The sequence below is a fragment of the Rhinoraja longicauda genome, chromosome 3 (assembly GCF_053455715.1).
Source record: "Rhinoraja longicauda isolate Sanriku21f chromosome 3, sRhiLon1.1, whole genome shotgun sequence".
Classification (NCBI taxonomy): domain Eukaryota; kingdom Metazoa; phylum Chordata; class Chondrichthyes; order Rajiformes; family Arhynchobatidae; genus Rhinoraja; species Rhinoraja longicauda.
In genome coordinates this window covers 5,647,403-5,667,924 of record NC_135955.1, presented here as the reverse complement: position 1 = coordinate 5,667,924, position 20,522 = coordinate 5,647,403, and the positions used below count along the sequence as shown (strand labels likewise).

The 20,522-nt window shown below is 47.6% G+C and overlaps 1 protein-coding gene across 1 annotated transcript in view; it reads right to left on the bottom strand.

Annotated features, from left to right (window-relative positions):
• Positions 1–20,522, bottom strand: part of LOC144592313 (angiopoietin-1 receptor-like) — a 98,666-nt gene that overhangs the window by 51,463 nt on the left and 26,681 nt on the right. The window contains 3 exon segments of the mRNA XM_078396842.1: positions 6,526–6,687; positions 10,854–11,007; positions 18,652–18,806. Of these exon segments, the coding sequence (XP_078252968.1) occupies positions 6,526–6,687; positions 10,854–11,007; positions 18,652–18,806 (471 nt within the window).

The following is a 20,522-nucleotide window of genomic DNA, read 5'->3' as shown; positions in this document are numbered from 1 at the left end:
TGTCAACTTATTTACATCGGCAAAACCAAGCGCAGGCTCGGCGATCGCTTCGCTCAACACCTGCGCTCGCTCCGCATTGACCAAACTGATCTCCCGGTGGCCGAGCACTTCAACTCCCCCTCCCATTCCCAGTCTGACCTTTCTGTCATGGGCCTCCTCCAGTGCCATAGTGAGGCCCACTGGAAATTGGAGGAACAGCACCTCATATTTCGCCTGGGCAGCTTGCAGCCCAGTGGTATGAGCATTGACTTCTCCAACTTTATATAGTTCCTCTGTCCCTCTTTTCCCCTCCTCCTTCCCAGATCTCCCACTATCTTCCTGTCTCCACCTATATCCTTCCTTTGTCCCGCCCCCCTGACATCAGTCTGAAGAAGGGTCTCGACCCGAAACGTCACCCATTCCTTCTCTCCCGAGATGCTGCCTGACCTGCTGAGTTACTCCAGCATTTTGTGAATAAATACCTTCGATTTCTACCAGCATCTGCAGTTATTTTCTTATATTATTCCAGATGCTGTTCAACCTACTGTTTAGTTTAGTTTTAGTTTCGAGTTACAGCATGGAAACAGGCCTTTCAGCCCACCGAGTCCCACCTACCAGCGATGCTCGCACATTAGCACTGTCCTATGCGCACTCGGAACAATTTTACATTTATCCCAAGCCAATTAACCTACAAACCTGTTCATCTTTGGAGTGCGGGAGGAGACTGAAGATCTCGGAGAAAAACCCACGTAGGTCACGGGGAGAACGTACAAACTCCGTACAGACAGCACCCGGCTGTCTACCTCTCCATCACATCTGAAACATTGGAACCCTTTGAGCTGCCAGTCCCGACTCCCTTACAAGCAAGTGTCTGAAATGGCCGCAACGTCATAGTCCCAACCACTTTCCGTGGCTCTAAGTTCAATTGTTTTTATTACGATGTCCCTTGCATTGAAATAAATACACTTCAGCACATGGGATTCACCCAGATTCCTTAACCTCTCGCTGGCTGTCCTTTCTTTGAGACATACTGGTCCCAACCTTTAAGGGCCTGTCCCAGTTACACGGTTTTTAAGGCGACTGCCGGAGACTGTCAAAGTCGTTGCAGATCGCCGAAATTTTCTTTTACCCTACGACAATGACCGCGACAATGACCACGACAATGACCACGACAGTGACCACGACAATGACCACGACAATGACCACGACAATGACCGCGACAATGACCGCGACAATGACCACGACAATGACCGTGACAATGACCGCGACAATGACCGCGACAATGACCACGACAGTGACCATGACAATGACCACGACAATGACCGCGACAATGACCATGACAATGACCACGACAATGACCACGACAATGACCACGACAATGACAATGACAATGACCACGACAATGACCACGACAATGACCACGACAATGAACGCGACAATGAACGCGACAATGCCGAGTCAGGTCGATATGAGTTAATGTGAAACTAGCACCTGGCTAAGAGATTGCACCGCCTTCGGAAACATCGCAAAATTCCCACGCTTACCTGGCCGTCCAACTGTCGCCTCCAATCTACCTGTCAAATGTCCTGACGGTAAATACATTGGTTAAACAAAACTATCTTAGAAACATAGAAACATAGAAAATAGGTGCAGGTGGAGGCCATTCGGCCATTCGAGCCAGCACCGCCATTCATTGTGATCATGGCTGATCGTCGCCAATCAATAACCTGTGCCTGCCTTCTCCCCATATCCCTTGATTCCACTAACCCCTAGAGCTCTATATAACTCTCTCTTAAATCCATCCAGTGATTTGGCCTCCACTGCCCTCTGTGGCAGAGAATTCCACAAATTCACAACTCTCTGGGTGAAAAAGTTTCTTCTCACCTCAGTTTTAAATGGCCTCCCCTTTATTCTTAGACTGTGGCCCCTGGTTCTGGACTCCCCAACATTGGGAACATTTTTCCTGCACCTAGCTTGTCCAGTCCTTTTATAATTTAATATGTTTCTGTAAGATCTTCCGGTATCTTCAAATGCCTTTTCTTAATTTAATGTTACGTACTTCTAAATGCATCTGCGACAACCTAGCAAACCTGGGAACAACGTGAGACAGCGCCCTGCAATAAGCTACGATACCTGGCCACAAGCCAGCTGTTGACGAGAAATTTCTATCTGGAAAAATTTTCCGCAACGCGCCGAGATCCGCTACGATTCTTAGAAGACTCGTCACGATCATGCCCGCGACACCCCGGCAAACGTTCGGCGACAGCCTAGTCGCTGGCAGTCGCCTTAAAATCACCTCAGTGGGACAGGCCCGTTACCTTCCCTCCATTTGTTGACCTTCCATTTGTTGACCTTCTATTCTGGTTTCCCACCCCCTGCATCTCTAGTTTAAACATTCCTGAGTTGCATCAGTGAACCTCCCAGCAAGGATATAGGTCCCACTCCTATTTAGGCACAACCTGGTTAAACTTAATTTAGTTTACTTTAGTTTGGAGATACAGCGTGGAAACAGGCTCTTCGGCCCACCGAGTCCGCACCGACCAGCGATCCCCGCACACCAACCATCTTACCTACATACACTGGGGACAATTTACACTTGTACCAAGCCAATTAACCTACAAACCTGCACGTCTTTGGAGTGTGGGGGAAACCGAAGATCTCGGAGAAAACCCACGCAGGTCACGGGGAGAACGTACAAACTCCGTACAGACGGCACCCGTAGTCAGGATCGAACCTGAGTCTCTGGCGCTGCATTTGCTGTAAGGCAGCAACTCTACCGCTGCGCTACCGTGCCACCCAGTTTAGTCTAGTTTAATTTAGTTTAGTTTAGTTTAGAGATACAGCGCGGAAAAAAGGCTCTTTGACTCACCGAGTCCACACCGACCAGCGATCCCCGCACATTAACACCATCTCACCTACATACACTGGGGACAATTTACACTTGTACCAAGCCAATTAACCTACAAACCTGCACGTCTTTAGAGTGTGGGGGAAACTGATCTCGGAGAAAACCCACGCAGGTCACAGGGAGAACGTACAAACTCCGTACAGACGGCGCCCGTAGTCGGGATGGAACTCTACCGCTGCGCCACCGTGACCGCCCAACCTGTCCCTCTTGTACAGGTGAACTGTCCGAAGGGATTAAAAGTACCATTAGCAAATTTGCAGATGATACTAAGTTGGGGGGTAGTGTGAATTGTGAGGAAGATGCAATAAGGCTGCAGGGTGACTTGGACAGGTTGTGTGAGTGGGCGGATACATGGCAGATGCAGTTTAATGTAGGTAAGTGTGAGGTTATTCACTTTGGAAGTAAGAATAGAAAGGCAGATTATTATCTGAATGGTGTCAAGTTAGGAGGAGGGGGAGTTCAACGAGATCTGGGTGTCCTAGTGCATCAGTCAATGAAAGGAAGCATGCAGGTACAGCAGGCAGTGAAGAAAGCCAATGGAATGTTGGCCTTCGTAACAAGAGGAGTTGAGTATAGGAGCAAAGAGGTCCTTCTACAGTTGTACCGGGCCCTGGTGAGACCGCACCTGGAGTACTGTGTGCAGTTTTGGTCTCCAAATTTGAGGAAGGATATTCTTGCTATGGAGGGCGTGCAGCGTAGGTTCACTAGGTTAATTCCCGGAATGGCGGGACTGTCGTATGTTGAAAGGCTGGAGCGATTGGGCTTGTATACACTGGAATTTAGAAGGATGAGGGGGGATCTTATTGAAACATATAAGATAATTAGGGGATTGGACACATTAGAGGCAGATAACATGTTCCCAATGTTGGGGGAGTCCAGAACAAGGGGCCACAGTTTGAGAATAAGGGGTAGGCCATTTAGAACGGAGATGAGGAAGAACTTTTTCAGTCAGAGGGTGGTGAAGGTGTGGAATTCTCTGCCTCAGAAGGCAGTGGAGGCCAGTTCGTTGGATGCTTTCAAGAGAGAGCTGGATAGAGCTCTTAAGGATAGCGGAGTGAGGGGGTATGGGGAGAAGGCAGGAACGGGGTACTGATTGAGAGTGATCAGCCATGATCGCATTGAATGGCGGTGCTGGCTCGAAGGGCTGAATGGCCTACTCCTGCACCTATTGTCTATTGTCTATTGTCTATTGAAAAGAGATCCCATTGGTCCAAACATCCGGAACTCTGTCCCCTACACCAACCCCTCAGCGATGTACTCACCTGCCCTGTCTTTCTAATCGTACCTTCACCGGCAATGGTGGCGCCCGGAGATTATTCTGGTGGAGACCCTGCTTTTTAAACATGTACCCCTGTCACGGTGGCGCAGCGGTAGAGTTGCTACCTTACAGCGAATGCAGCGCCGGAGACTCAGGTTCGATCCTGACTACGGGCGCCGCCTGTACGGAGTTTGTACGTTCTCCCCGTGACCTGCGTGGGTTTTCTCCGAGATCTTCGGTTTCCTCCCACGCTCCAAAGACGTGCAGGTTTGTAGGTTAATTGGCTGGGCAAATGTTTAAAAAAATTGTCCCTAGTGTGTGTAGGATAGTGTTAATGTGCGGGGATCGCTGGGCGGCGCGGACACGGTGGGCCGAAGGGCCTGTTTCCGCGCTGTATCTCTAAATTTAAAAAATAAATAAATAAATAAATAGATAAATAAATAAATAAATGAACTTTGTGGCCTCAATCCCTGTGTTCTGTCTGCAGGACCTGATCCCTTTTCCTTTTGTGCCATTCCCGTGTCAGTTGTGCCAATCTGCACTGTGACTCCCGGCTGTTCGTCTTCCCGCCCTTTGAGGACGTTTCTACATCTGCTCTACTGACATCCTGAACCCTAGCTCCAGCGAAGCAACGCACTGTCCTCGCACCACATTGGCAGAATCTACCCCCCAAATGAACACATCCCCCCCCCCCCCCCCCCCCCATCACTAACACTCCATCTGCTTTTACCCCTCCATGCTGTGTCTCATTACCAGGCCCAGTACCGCACATGCGACTTCTGCTACTACTCTCTCCCGACCACTCTCCTCCCCCTTCAGTCTGAAGAAGGGTCTCGACCCGAAACGTCACCCATTCCTTCTCTCCCGAGATGCTGCCTGACCTGCTGAGTTACCCCAGCATTTTGTGAATAAATACCTTCGATTTGTACCAGCATCTGCAGTTATTTTCTTATACTCTCCTCCCCCTAACTGTGTCCATGATCACATTGAATGGCGGTGCTGGCTCGAAGGGCCAAATGGCCTCCTCCTGCACCTATTGTCTATTGTCTATTGTCATAAGGGTAGTCTTGTTTTGGACGTGAAAAGGTCATCAGGTCATGAGTAAAAGGAGCAGAATTAGGCCATTCGGCCCATCAGGTCCACTCCGCCGTTCAATCATGGCTGGCCCATCTCTCCCTCCCGACCCCATTCTTCTGCCTTCTCCCCGTAACCCCTGACATCCGTACAAAACCAAGAATCTATCCATCTCTGCCTTAAACATATCCATTGACTTGGCCTCCACAGCCTTCTGTGGCAACCCATCTCCTTCACAGCACATCCATCTGACACACACACAATAGCCTCTCATCTCCCAGTTCCCCACTCCCTATTCCCCCCTCATTCCCCTTTCTCATCCCATCTCACCATTCCCTCCCATCCCCTGATTCCCTCTTGCACTCCAATTTAGAACGGAGATGAGGAAAAACCTTTTTCAGTCAGAGAGTTGTGAATCTGTGGAATTCTCTGCCTCAGAAGGCAGTGGAGGCCGATTCTCTGGATGCTTTAAAGAGAGAGTTGGATAGAGCTCTTAAGGATAGCGGAGTCAGGGGGTATGGGGAGAAGGCAGGAACGGGGTACTGATTGAGAATGATCAGCCATGATCAAATTGAATGGTGGTGCTGGCTCAAGGGGCCGAATGGCCTCCACCTGCACCTATTGTCTATTGAAGTTGGAGAAGTCAATGTTCATACCGCTGTGGTGTAAACTACCCAAGCGAAATATGAGGTGCTGTTCCTCCAGTTTGCGCTGGGCCTCACTCTGATTTCTGGACTTTCCACTCATCCCATTAATTTAATGTTGCATGTATCTTGTTGTATCTTATGACTGTTGGCAGACCAATTTCCCTCCTGGGATAAATAAAAGTATATCGTATCTTATCGTATCGTATGTATTTCTATCACTTTCTGTTGCCGCCACTGACACAATGTAAATACTTCCAAGTCTTCAATAGACAATAGACAATAGGTGCAGGAGGAGGCCATTCGGCCCTTCGAGCCAGCACCACCATTCAATGTGATCATGGCCGATCATTCTCAATCAGTATCCCGTTCCTGCCTTCTCCCCGTACCCCCTGACTCCGCTATCTTTAAGAGCTCTATCCAGCTCTCTCTTGAATGCATTCAGAGAATTGGCCTCCACTGCCTTCCGAGGCAGAGAATTCCACAGATTCACAACTCTCTGACTGAAAAAGTTTTTCCTCATCTCAGTTCTAAATGGCCTACCCCTTATTCTTAAACTGTGGCCCCTTGTTCTGGACTCCCCCAACATTGGGAACATGTTTCCTGCCTCTAACGTGTCCAACCCTTAGCAGAATGAAACAATATGAAAAATGTACCCTTACCTTCAACAGTTGACCATGACTGCAGTGCTCCAGTGGGCTTATACAAGAGTTTGGTCTGGACGATTGGGCCATCCCCGATGTGCGGCTTAACGTTGGCATTAACAATAATGTATCGCGTGCCGCTCTTGGCTTTGGTTGGAGGAGTCTGAGGTGACGGAGGGACTGTTGAAAGTGCACACGTTGCATTAAGACTAGGAGGCAGGGAAGGAGAAGCACGTCTTGCTGGGGTTCCCACTCTCTCCACCTCAGGAGGGAGGAGGGGCAGTGTGCACATGAAATACAAGATCATCGGTAGAATAACCAACAGCTTTGAAGTGACAACACCGGGGCTGCACGGTGGCGCAGCGGTAGAGTTGTTGCCTCACAGCGCCCGAGACCCGGGTTCGATCCCGACCACGGCCACTTGTCCGTACGGGGTTTGTACGTTCTCCCCGTGACATGTGTGGGTTTAGCCAGGATCTCCGATTTCCTCCCACACTCCAAAGAGGTACAGGTTTGGAGATTCTACCCGAAACGTCGCCCATTCCTTCTCTCCTGATATGCAGCCTGACCTGCTGAGTTACTGCAGCATTTTGTGAATAAATACCTTCGATTTGTACCAGCATCTGCAGTTATTTTCTTATACATAAGGTCATAAGGTCAGAAGCGATAGCAGAATTAGGCCATTCGGCCCATCAAGTCTACTCTGCCATTCAATCATGGCTGACCTATCTCTCCCTCTCAACCCCATTCTCCTGCCTTATCCCCATAATCTCTGACACCCGTACTAATCAAGAATCTATCACTGCCTTAAAAATATCCATTGACTTGACCTCTACAGCCTTCTATGGCAATGAATTTCACACATTCAATAGACAATAAACAATAGACAATAGGTGCAGGAGTAGGCCATTCGGCCCTTCGAGCCAGCACCGCCATTCAATGTGATCATGGCTGATCATTCTCAATCAGTACCCCGTTCCTGCCTTCTCCCCATACCCCCTGACTCCACTATTCTTAAGAGCTCTATCTAGCTCTCTCTTGAATGCATTCAGAATTGGTATCCACTGCCTTCTGAGGCAGAGAATTCCACAGATTCACAACTCTCTGACTGAAAAGGTTTTCCTCATCTCCGTTCTAAATGGCCTACCCCTTATTCTTAAACTGTGGCCCCTGGTTCTGGACCCCCGCCAACATTGGGAACATGTTTCCTGCCTCTAACATGTCCAACCCCTTAATAATCTTATACGTTTCGATAAGATCCCCTCTCATCCTTCTAAATTCCAGTGTATACAAGCCCAGTCGCTCCAGTCTTTCAACATATGACAGTCCCGCCATTCCGGGAATTAACCTAGTAAACCTACGCTGCACGCCCTCAATAGCAAGAATATCCTTCCTCAAATTTGGAGACCAAAACACAGTACTCCAGGTGCGGTCTCACTAGGGCCCTGTACAACTGCAGAAGGACCTCTTTGCTCCTATACTCGACTCCTCTTGTTATGAAGGCCAACATTCCATTGGCTTTCTTCACTGCCTGCTGTACCTGCATGCATCCTTTCAGTGACTGATGCACTAGGACACCCAGATCTCGTTGTACGTCCCCTTTTCCTAACTTGACACCATTCAGATAATAATCTGCCTTCCTATTCTTACCACCAAAGTGGATAACCTCACATCTATTGACTTGACCTCCACAGCCTTCTATGGCAATGAATTTCACACATTCACCACCCTCTGACGAAATAAATTCATCCTCACCCCCTTCCGAAAGGAACGTCCTTTAATTCTGAGGCTATGACCTCTGGCCCTAGACTCTCCCACTAGTGGAAACATCCTCTCTACATCCACTCTATCCAGGACTTTCACTATCCGGTAAGTTTTAATGATGTCCCTCCTCATCCTTCTAAACTCCAGCGAGTTCAGGCCCAGTGCTGACAAACGCTCACCATATGTTAACCCACTCATTCCTGGGATCAGTCTAAACCTCCTCTGGATCCACTCCATTCCCAGATGAAGATGCCCTGGAAATTTATATGAAGGACGATAAAATTAAGGTGACCATTTAATCCTGTGAGGAATTCTGAAGTAACTGGATAGTATTTCTAAATGTTCTTATAGTACCTGCTTCAACTACTTTCTCTGGCAACTCATTCCACATGCCCACCACCCTCTGTGTGAAAAAATTGCCCCCCCAGGTTCCTATTAAATCTTTCCCCTCACCTTAAATCTCGGGTTCTTGAATACCCTGCTCTGGCTAAAGGACTGTGTACATTTCCCCTATGAATTCCCCTCTTGATCTTAATCACCACTATCAGATCACCTCTCATCCTCCTGCTTTCCAAGGTATGTCATAATAAGAAAATAACTGCAGATGCTGGTACAAATCGAAGGTATTTATTCACAAAATGCTGGAGTAACTCAGCAGGTCAGGCAGCATCTCGGGAGAGAAGGAATGGGTGACGTTTCGGGTCGAGTCTCCGAATGCATTCAAGAGAGAACTAGATAGAGATCTTAAGGATAGTGGAGTCAGGGGGTATGGGGAGAAGGCAGGGTGTGAAGAAGGGTCTCGACCCGAAACGTCACCCATTCCTTCTCTCCCGAGATGCTGCCTGACCTGCTGAGTTACTCCAGCATTTTGTGAATAAATACCTTCAAGGTATGTCATAAGGTCATGTGATAGGAGCAGAATTAGGCCATTCGGCTCATCAAGTTTACTCTGCCATTCTATCATGGCTGATCTATCTTTCCCTCCTAACCCCATTCTCCTGCCTTCTCCCCATAACCCCTGACACCCGTACTAATCTCTGCCTTAAAAATATCCATTGACAGCATTCACAGCCTTCTGTGGCAAGGAATTCCACCGATTCACCACTTTCTGACTAAAGAAATTCCTCCTCAATTCCTTCCAAAAGCAACATTCTTTTATGACCTATAGTCCAAAACTCCCACTAGTAGAAACATCCTCTCCACATCTACTCTATCCAGGCGTTTCACTATTCAGTACATTTCAATGAGGTCCCCCCCCACCCTCATTCTTCTAAACTACAGCGAGTACAGGCCCAGTACCGACAAACGCTCATCACAGGTTAACCTACTCATTCCTGGGGTCATTCTTGTAAACCTCCTCTGGACCCTCTCCAGAGCTAGGACATCCTTCCTCAGATATGGGGCCCAAAATTGCTCACAATATTCCAAATGCGGCCTTAACCAGTGCCTTATAGAGCCTCAGCATTTGTATACAAGCCCTCTTGAAATAAATGCTAGCTTTGAGTTTGCTTTCTTTACTTCTGATTTGACTTGCCGAATTGCCTCCTCCTGCACCTATTTTGTATGCTTGTATGTATGTATGTATGTACAACTGCAGAAGGACCTCTTTGCTCCTATACTCAACTTCTCGTGTTATGAAGGCCAACATTCCATTGGCTTTCTTCACTGCCTGCTGTACCTGCATGCTTCCTTTCAGTGACTGATGCACTAGGACACCCAGATCTCATTGTACGTCCCCTTTTCCTAACTTTACACCATTCAGATAATAATCTGCCTTCCTATTCTTACCACCAAAGTGGATAACCTCACACTTATCCACATTAAACTGCATCTGCCATGCATCCGCCCACTCACACAACCTGCCCAAGTCACCCTGCAACCTCATAGCATCTTCCTCACAGTTCACACTGCCACCCAGCTTTGTGTCATCTGCTAATTTGCTAATGTTACTTTTAATCCCTTCATCCAAGTCAGGGCCCTAGTGAGACCACACCTGGAGTACTGTGTGCAATTTTGTCCTCCAAATTTGAGGAAGGACATTCTTGCTATTGAGGGCGTGCAGCGAAGGTTCACCAGGTTAATTCCCGGAATGGCGGGACTGTCGTATGTTAAAAGACTGGAGCGACTGGGCTTGTATACGCTGGAATTTAGAAGGATGAGAGGGGGTCTTATTGAAACATAAGATTATTAAGGGATTGGACACATTAGAGGCAGGAAACATGTTCCCAATGTTGGGGGAGTCCAGAACCAGGGGCCACAGTTTAAGAATAAGGGGTAGGCCATTTAGAACGGAGATGAGGAAAACCTTTTTCAGTCGGAGAGTTGTAAATCTGTGAAATTCTCTGCCTCAGAAGGCAGTGGAGGCCAATTCTCTGGATGCTTTCAAGAGAGAGCTAGATAGAACTCTTAAAGATAGCGGAGTCAGGGGATATGGGGAGAAGGCAGGAACGGGGTACTGATTGTAAATGGTCAGCCATGATCACATTGAATGGCGGTGCTGGCTCGAAGGGCATAATGGCCTACTCCTGCACCTGTTGTCTATTGTCTATAAATGGCTTGCTTCTATATTGTAAATAACATACCTTTCACTGAGACGTTGAATGATCTAGTAGCCATGCCAACTGGAGTTTTAACAAGGCAGATCCACTCCCCTGAATCGGATGGGGACATTTTTGGCACTCTGAATGTGCTGATGGTGTGATTGAATGGGTGTGTAATAATTCTTGTGGATGTGAGCTAGGGAAAAAAAAGAAAAATTCGTAAACAGCATGAGGCACGGATGGCACATACAACATCTTTCTTCTTACTGAAAGTAAGCGTGCAGGTACAGCAGGCAGTGAAGAAAGCTAATGGCATGTTGGCCTTCATAACGAGAGGATTTGAGTACAGGAGCAAAGAGGTCCTTATGCAGTTGTACAGGGCCCTGGTGAGACCACATCTGGAGTACTGTGTGCAGTTTTGGTATCCTAATTTGAGGACGGACGTCCTTGCTGTTGAGGCAGTGCAGCGTAGGTTCACAAGGTTAATCCCTGGGATGAAGGGACTGTAATATGAGGAAAATTTGGAAAGAATGGGCTTGTATTCACTGGAGTTTAGAAGGATGAGAGGGGATGTTATAGAGACATATAAAATTATAAAAGGACTAGACAAGCTAGATGCAGGAAAAATGTTCCCAATGTTGGGGGAGTCCAGAACCAAGGGGACACAGTCTAAGAATAAAGGGGAGGCCGTTTAAAACTGAGGTGAGAAGAAACTTTTTCACCCAGAGAGTTGTGTATTTGTGGAATTCTCTGCCACAGAAGGCAGTGGAGGCCAATTCGCTGGATGAATTTAAAAGAGGGTTAGATAGAGCTCTAGGGGCTAGTGGAATCAAGGGATACGGGGAAAAGGCAGGCACAGGTTACTGATTGTTGATGATCAGCCATGATCAAAATGAATGGCGGTGCTGGCTCGAAGGGCCAAATGGCCTCCTCCTGCACCTATTTCCTTTGTTTCTATGTTTAGCAAGAGACAGAAAGACTAGTGGGAGAACTGGGGAGGGGGAGGGGATAGAGAGGGAAAGCAGGGACCATCTGAAGTTCGAGAAGTCAATGTTAATATCGCTGGGGTGTAAACTGCCCAAGCAAAATACAAGACTCTCCTGTCTGCATTTCCCTAGGTTGTTTAACTATCAACACAGCGAGATAGTGGTAACGAAGGCATATGGAATGCCTGCTTTCCTAGGTCGGGGAATTGAATAGAAGAGTCAGGAATTCCTGATAAATCTGGGGCTGTGGACAGTGAGCGAGTCTATCAGCACACAGTGGGATATGGACCAACTGCAAATGGGCGGAGAAATGGCAGATGGAGGTCAATTTCGAGCAAGTGTGAGGTGTTGCACTTTGTGAGGTTAATGACCCTTAAGAGCATAACTCCCCTGAAAGTAGCAACACAAGTGGACAGAGTAAGAAAATAACTGCAGATGCTGGTACAAATCAAAGGTATTTATTTCACAAAATGCTGGAGTAACTCAGCAGGTCAGGCAGCATCTCGGGAGAGAAGGAATGGATGACGTTTCGGGTCGAGACCCTACTTCAGACTCACCCTTCTTCAGTCTGAAGAAGGGTCTCGACCCGAAACGTCACCCATTCCGTCTCTCCTGAGATGCTGCCTGACCCGCTGAGTTACTCCAGCATTTTGTGAAATAAATACCTTCAAGTGGACAAAGTGGTAAATAAGGCATATGGTAGGCTTGCTTTCATAGGGCAGGGCATTGAGTATAAGAGTCATGAATTCATGAAGCAGCTTTATAGGACCTTGCTTAGGCTGCATGTGGATTATTGAGTGCAGTTCTGGTTGGCCCACAACAGGACAGGAAGGATGCTGAGACTTTAGTCGGTCAACTAAAAAGGTTAGTGTGGGAAGGAACTGCAGATGCGGATTCAAACCGAAGTTTGAAGAAGGGTCTCGACCCGAAACGTCGACCCATTCCTTCTCTCCAGAGATGCTGCCGGTCCCGCTGAGTTACTCCAGCATTTTGAGTCTAACTAAAAAGTTAGATGAGGGTGGGGCTGTCAGCATTCTCTGGATGAATTTCAGCAAGTCTTTTGACAAGGTCCCACAAGGTCAGCTGCTTTGGAAGGTTAGATCGTATGGGATCCCTGGAGAGCTAGCTGACTGGATAGAAAATTGCTTTCATGGAAGCTAGCAGAAGGTGACGGTTGAGGGTCGTTTTTCGGACTGGAGGCCCGTGTCGAGTGCTGTGCCTCAGGGTTTGATGCTGGGCCCATTGCTGTTTGTCTTCTATTTCAATGATTTGGAAGAGAACATACAAAGACATTTTGTGAATAAATACCTTCGATTTGTACCAGCATCTGCAGTTATTTTCTTATACTACCTGTTGCTGCAGTGCGATTTCTCCTCAAGGTATGTCCACTTTGAAGAAGTTCTCCTCTCCTCCTCCTTCCCAGATCTCCCTCTATCTTCCTGTCTCCACCTATATCCTTCCTTTGTCCCGCCCCCCTGACATCAGTCTGAAGAAGGGTCTCGACCCGAAACGTCACCCATTCCTTCTCTCCCGAGATGCTGCCTGACCCGCTGAGTTACTCCAGCGTTTTGTGAATAAATACCTTTGATTTGTACCAGCATCTGCAGTTATTTTCTTACACAAAGACATGGTTACACTAAAGTGGGTGGTATTGTCGGCAACGAAGGTAGTTGTCCAAAATTGCAGCAGGATCTTGATCAGTTGGCTGAGGAATGGGTTTATGGAGTTTAATATCGATAAGTGTCAGGTGTGGCATTTTGGGATGCCAAACCAGGGCAGGACATACCCAGTTAATGGTGGGGCTCTGGGAGTGTTGCAGATCAGAGGGATCTAGCAATGGAAACACATAGTTCCTTGAAAGTGGTATCACAAAATGCTGGAGTACCTCAGCAGGTCAGGCAGCATCTCTGGAGAGAAGGAATGGGACGCTGTTTCGGGTCGAGACCCTTCCTCAGACTGATGTCAGGGGGGCGGGACAATGAAAGGATATAGGTGGAGACAGGAAGACAGTGGGAGAACTGGGAAGGGGGAGGGGAAGAGAGGGACAGAGGAACTATCTAAAGTTGGAGAAGCCAATTTTTCATACCGCTGGGCTGTAAGCTGTCCAAGCGAAATATGAGGTGCTGTTCCTCCAATTTCCGGTGGGCCTCACTATGACACTGAAGGAGGCCTAGGACAGAAAGGTCAGACTGGTAGTGGGATGGGGAGTTGAAGTGCTGAGCCACCGGGAGATCAGGTTGGTTAAGGCGGACTGAGCGAAGGTGTTGAGCGAAACGAAATGTTGGCCTTCATAACAAGAGGAGTTGAGTATAGGAGCAGAGGTTCTTCTGCAGTTGTACAGGGCCCCAGTGAGACCGCACCTGGAGTACTGTGTGCAGTTTTGGTCTCCAAATTTGAGGAAGGATATTCTTGCTATTGAGGGCATGCAGTGTAGGTTCACTAGGTTAATTCCCGGAATGGCGGGACTGTCATATGTTGAAAGGCTGGAGCGACTAGGCTTGTATACACTGGAATTTAGAAGGATGAGAGGCGATCTTATCGAAACGTATAAGATTATTAAGGGGTTGGACACGTTAGAGGCAGGAAACATGTTCCCAATGTTGGGGGAGTCCAGAACCAGGGGCCACAGTTTAAGAATAAGGGGTAGGCCATTTAGAACGGAGATGAGGAAAAACTTTTTCAATCAGAGAGTTGTGAATCTGTGGAATTCTCTGCCTCAGAAGGCAGTGGAGGCCAATTCTCTGAATGCATTCAAGAGAGAGCTAGATAGAGCTCTTAAGGATAGCGGAGTCAGGGGGTATGGGGAGAAGGCAGGAACGGGGTACTGATTGAGAATGATCAGCAATGATCACATTGAATGGTGGTGCTGGCTCGAAGGGCCGAATGGCCTACTCCTGCACCTATTGTCTATTGTCTATTGATCGCCGAGCCTGCGTTTGTTCTCGCCGATGTAGAGAAGTTGACATTTAGAGCATCGGATACAATAGATGAGGTTGGAGGAGGTACAGGTGAACCTCTGTCTCACCTCTTTTTCGCGAGACTGGGATGAACAATTTTTGGAGTTCATCCATGCGGTCTTTAATTCTTTGCCATTGCATCTCCACCATCAATCCTTTAGGTATAATTTGCCCGTCTATCCTAGCCAATTTCCGTCTCATACCTTCAAAGTCTCCTTTCTTTAAGTTCAGGACCCTGGTCTCTGAATTAACCGTGTCACTCTCCATCCTAATGCAGAATTCCCCCATATTATGGTCACTGTTGCCCAAGGGGCCTTGCACAACAAGATTGCTAACTAATCCTTCCTCATTACACAATACCCAGTCTAGGATGGCCTGCCCTCTAGTCGGTTCTTCTACACATTGGTCTAAATACCAATCCCGTATACATTCCAGGAAATCCTCCACCTCAGCACTGTTACCAATTTAGTTGGCCCAATCTATATGTAAATTAAAGTCACCCATGATAACTGTTGTACATTTGCTACACGCATCCCTCATCTCCTGCTTGTTGCTCTCCCCAACCTCCCTATTGCTGTTTGCTGGTCTGTATACCACTCCAACAAGCGTTTTCTGCCCTGAGCTATTTCGCAGTTCTACCCATACCAGTTCTACAGCATCCAAGCTAATGTCTCTCCTTGCTATTGCATTAATCTCCTCTTTAACCAGCAATGCCACCCCACCTCCTCTTCCTTTCTGTCTATCCTACCTGCATGTTTAGCTCCCATCCTTGGTCACCCTGGAGCCATGTCTCCGTAATCCCAACTATATCGTAGTCCTTAACTACTAACTGCACATTCAATTCATCCACCTTATTTCGAACGTTCCTCGCATTAAAGCAAAAAGCTTTCAGGTTGGTTTTTCTTATCTCCCTTTCTACCTTTTGCTTCCGTCCTCCTTTTATGGCCCTCTGTCTCCCTGCATTGGGTCCCACCCCCCCTGCCCTGTTAGTTTAAACGTGACCTTTCCTACACTCACTTTCCCGTTAACTGCACGAATACGTGTCCACATTGTTGACAAACCCCCCCCAACTTTTTAATATAAACCCACCCGTGTAGCACGAACAAACCTGCCTGCCAGAGTGTCGGTCCCCCTCCAGTTAAGGTGCAACCCGTCCCTTTTGTACAGGTCACCCCTGCCCCAGAGGAAACCCCAGTGATCTAGATCTAAATCCCTGCTCCCTGCACCAACTCCTCAGCCACAAATTCAGATCCTTTATCTCCCTGTTCCTACCCTAACTAGCACGAGGTACTGGAAGCAACCCAGAGATAACCACCCTAGAAATCCTGCTTTTCACCCTCCCACCTAGTTCTCTGCACGCACGTTGCAGAACCTCCTTCCTCTTCTTACCCACGTCCTTTGTGCCCACATGCACAACTACTTCCGGCTGTTCACCTTCCCTCTCGAGGATGTTCTCAAGTCAGCCTAAGACATCTTGGACCCTGGCACCAGGGAGGCAACAAACCTTCCTCGGACCCAAACTCCATCCAAGGACCGGACTCAAACAGTCTTTCCAGGTGAGACAGAGGTTCACCTGCATCTCCTCCAACCTCATCTATTGCATCCGCTGCTCCAGATGTCAACTTATTTACATCGGCGAAACCAAGCGCAGGCTCGGCGATCGCTTCGCTCAACACCTGCGCTCGGTCCGCATTAACCAAACCGGTGGCCGAGCACTTCAACTCCCCCTCCCACTCCCAGTCTGACATTTCTGTCAGGGGCCTCCTCCAGTGTCATAGTGAGAGCCACTGGAAATTGGAGGAACAGCACCTCATATTTCGCCTGGGCAGTTTGCAGCCCAGTGGTATGAATATTGACTTCTCCAACTTTAGATAGTTCCTCTATCCCTCTCTTCCCCCTCCCCCTTCCCAGATCTCCCTCTATCTTCCTGTCTCCACCTATATCCTTCCTTTGTCCAGCCCCCCTGACATCAGTCTGAAGAAGGGTCTCGACCCGAAACGTCACCCATTCCTTCTCTCCTGAGATGCTGCCTGACCTGCTGAGTTACTCCAGCATTTTGTGAATAAATACCTTCGATTTGTACCAGCATCTGCAGCTATTTTCTTATACCACCTTCCTCGAGTGTCGCCTGTCGCCACAGAATCTCCTGTTCGCACCTCTGATAATGGAATCACCCACCACTATGGTGATCTTATGGAGGTGTACACAACCATGAGACGAATAGATAGCGGAAATGCATACAGTCCTTTACCCAGTGCAGTGTATTCAAGGACCAGTGGACATAGGTTTAAGGTGAGAGGGGAAAGACTTAATAGGAACCTTAGGGGCAATTTTTTCACACAAAGGGTGGTGGGTATTTGGAACGAGCTGCCACAGGAAGTAGTCTTTTACCCAGAAAAGAGGAATCAAGAACCAGTGGACAAAGGTTTATGATGAGGGGGGAAAGATTTAGTAGAAATCTGAGGGGCTACCTTTTTATCCCAAATGGTAGTAGATAGGTGAAAATAGCTGCCGGAGGAGGTAGTTGAGGCAATAGACAATAGACAATAGGTGCAGGAGGAGGCCATTCGGCCCTTCGAGCCAGCACCACCATTCAATATGATCATGGCTGATCATTCTCAATCAGTACCCCGTTCCTGCCTTCTCCCCATACCCCCTGACTCCGCTATCCTTAAGAGCTCTATCCAGCTCTCTCTTGAATGCATTCAGAGAATTGGCCTCCACTGCCTTCTGAGGCAGAGAGGCAGGTACTAACACAACGTTTAAAAAACATTTGGACAGGTACAAATGCAAGCAGGTGGAACAAGTGCAGATGGGGCAAGTTGGTCAGAGTGGGAAAGGTGGACTGAAATGCCTGTTTCCATGCTCTGTGACTCTATTAGAGAAAATGGCTTGTCTCCCACCCAGCACCGACTCCCACAGTGATCAGGAACTAAATATCTGATGACTCTTAGCAGGTATTTATTCACAAACTGCAGGAGTAAGTCAAGTCAAGTTTATTTGTCAAATACACATACACGATTTGCAGTGAAATGAAAGTGGCAATGCCTGCGGGTTGTGCACAAAAAAGAATTACAGTTACAGCATATAAATAAAGTTAATAAGTTACTAGAGTGTAGACAAAAATTTAGTCACTGGAGTTATAAAAGTTGACAGTCCTGACGGCCTGTGGGAAGAAACTCCGTCTCATCCTCTCCGTTTTCACAGCGTGACAGCGGACAGCTCTCTCTCATCTGGACAGCCAGGGGGGTTTTGTGAGGATGCTGTTCATTGACTTTAGTTCAGCATTCAACACAATAGTCCCCAGCAGACTGGTTGAGAACTCAGCAGGTCAGGCAGCATCTTGGGAGAGAAGGAATGGGTGACGTTTCGGGTCGAGACCCTTCTTCAGACTGATGAAGGAATGGGTGACGTTTCGGGTCGAGACCCTTCTTCAGACTGAGATGCTGCCTGATCTGCTGAGTTACTCCAGCATTTTGTGAATAAATACCTTCGATTTGTACCGGCATCTGCAGTTATTTTCTTATACTCTTAGCAAGTAAATCGATTTCTAACTTCTCTGCAAAACATCACTACATTAAAGATACTTCAGTCTGAAGAAGGGTCTCGACTGAGACAATGAGAATGATCAGCCATGATCACATTGAATGGTGGTGCTGGCTCGAAGGGCCGAATGGCCTACTCCTGCACCCATTATCTATTGTCTATTGACCCGAAACGTCACCCATTCCTTCTCTCCAGAGATGCTGCCTGTGCCGCTGAGACACTCCAGCATTTTGTGCCTACCTTCGATTTAAAACCGGCATCTGCAGTTCGTTCCCACACATACCACTACATTATTGCTGAATTGTTGAATTCTGAGTGCTGGGAGAAGCAGTAGTCTTTTAAAGTACTTACATTTACTTCCCTTCGCTGGGGTGTGATAAGCTGTATGTTTCCATCCACTGGTAGTGGCTGACCTGTTGCAGTACAGTTGATCTGCATTGTCACTCCTGTGTTAACCTCGATGTTTCCATTGGAATTCACCAGCTGAGGAAGCATAATGCCAAAGCCTGGAAGAAAGAATATTGAGTTTACAACCAAGAGCGGCATTATTAGGGCCCCGGTGAGACCACACACGGAGTATTGTCTGCAGTTTTGGTCTCCTAATTTGAGGAAAGACGTCCTTGCTATTGAGGCACTGCAGCGTAGGTTCACGAGGTTAATCCCCTGGAAGGAGGGACTGTCATACGAGGAAAGATAGGAAAGACTGGGCTTGTATTCACTGGAGTTCAGAAGGATGAGAGGGGATTTTATAGAATCGTATAAAATTATAAAAGGACTGGACAAGCTAGATGCAGGAAAAATGTTCTCAATGTTGGGGGAGTCCAGAACCAGGGGCCACAGTCTAAGAATAAAGGGGAGGCCATTTAAAACTGAGGTGAGAAGGAACTTTTTCACCCAGAGAGTTGTGAATTTGTGGAATTCTCTGCCACAGAGGGCAGTGGAGGCCAATTCACTGGATGGATTTAAAAGAGAGTTAACTAGAGCTCTAGGGGCTAGTGTAATCAAAGGATATGGGGAGAAGGCAGGCACGGGTTACTGATTGTGGACGATCAGCCATGATCACAATGAATGGCGGTGCTGGCTCGAAGGGCCAAACGGCCTCGTCCTGCACCTATTTTCTATGTTTCTATTAATAAAGTAGCTACAATAAATTTAGTTTAGATACAGCGTGGAAACAGGCCCTTCTGCCCACCAAGTCCGCACCGACCAGCGATTCCCACACGCTAACACTATCCTACACACACTGGGGACAATTTACAGTTATACCAAGGCAATTAACCTACAAACCTGTACATCTTTGGAGTGTGGGAGGAAACCGAAGATCTCGGAGAAAACCCACGCGGGTCACGGGGAGAACGTACAAACTCCGTACAGACAGCGCCCGTAATCAGGATCGAACCCGGGTCTCTGGCACTGCATTTGCTGTAAGGCAACAACTCTACCGCTGCGCCACAGCGCTGCCCTCAGGATAGGCAGCATGAATCATGGAGCAGGTGGTTAGATGTGCTCTGAGACGAGCAAACAGCCTTCTACCTTTGCACCATCATCCCCTTGCCAATGCAACACCTGTGCACTCGCTCATGGTGAGGGGCAATCATGCCGAATTAGACCGCAGCTATTAAGGGATAGCAGACCGTAATGTGATGGAACTAGGCTTCAAACCTTCGGACTGAGATGAGGAAAAACCTTTCCACCCAGAGAGCTGTGAATCTGTGGAATTCTCTGCCACAGAAGGCAGTGGAGGCCAATTCACTGGATGTTTTCAAGAGAGAGTTAGATTTAGCTCTTAGGGTTAACGGAATCAAGGGATATGGGGAGAAAGCAGGAACGGGGTACTGATTTTGGATGATCAGCCGTGAGCATATTGAATGACAGTGCTGGATCGAAGGGCTGAATAGCCTCCCCCTGCACCTGTTTTCGATGTTTAGAAACTAGGCTGGCTTTGTTCGCATTGATGATCAATGAAATCATGGCAGACATTTTTCTATACGGTACCTAACAAAATATTTCCATTTTAGCGAAAAGACACAAAGTGTCTGGAGTAACTCAGTGGGTCAGGCATCATCCCTCGGGACCATGGATGGGTGACGTTTAAAATAATATATACAATACAATAAAACCAAAACAGAACCCACCACCAGAATATTATACAAACAAATATACCAATTGAAACTATTATACAATTATATTACAATCCCCATCCAGGATACATCCAATCCCCC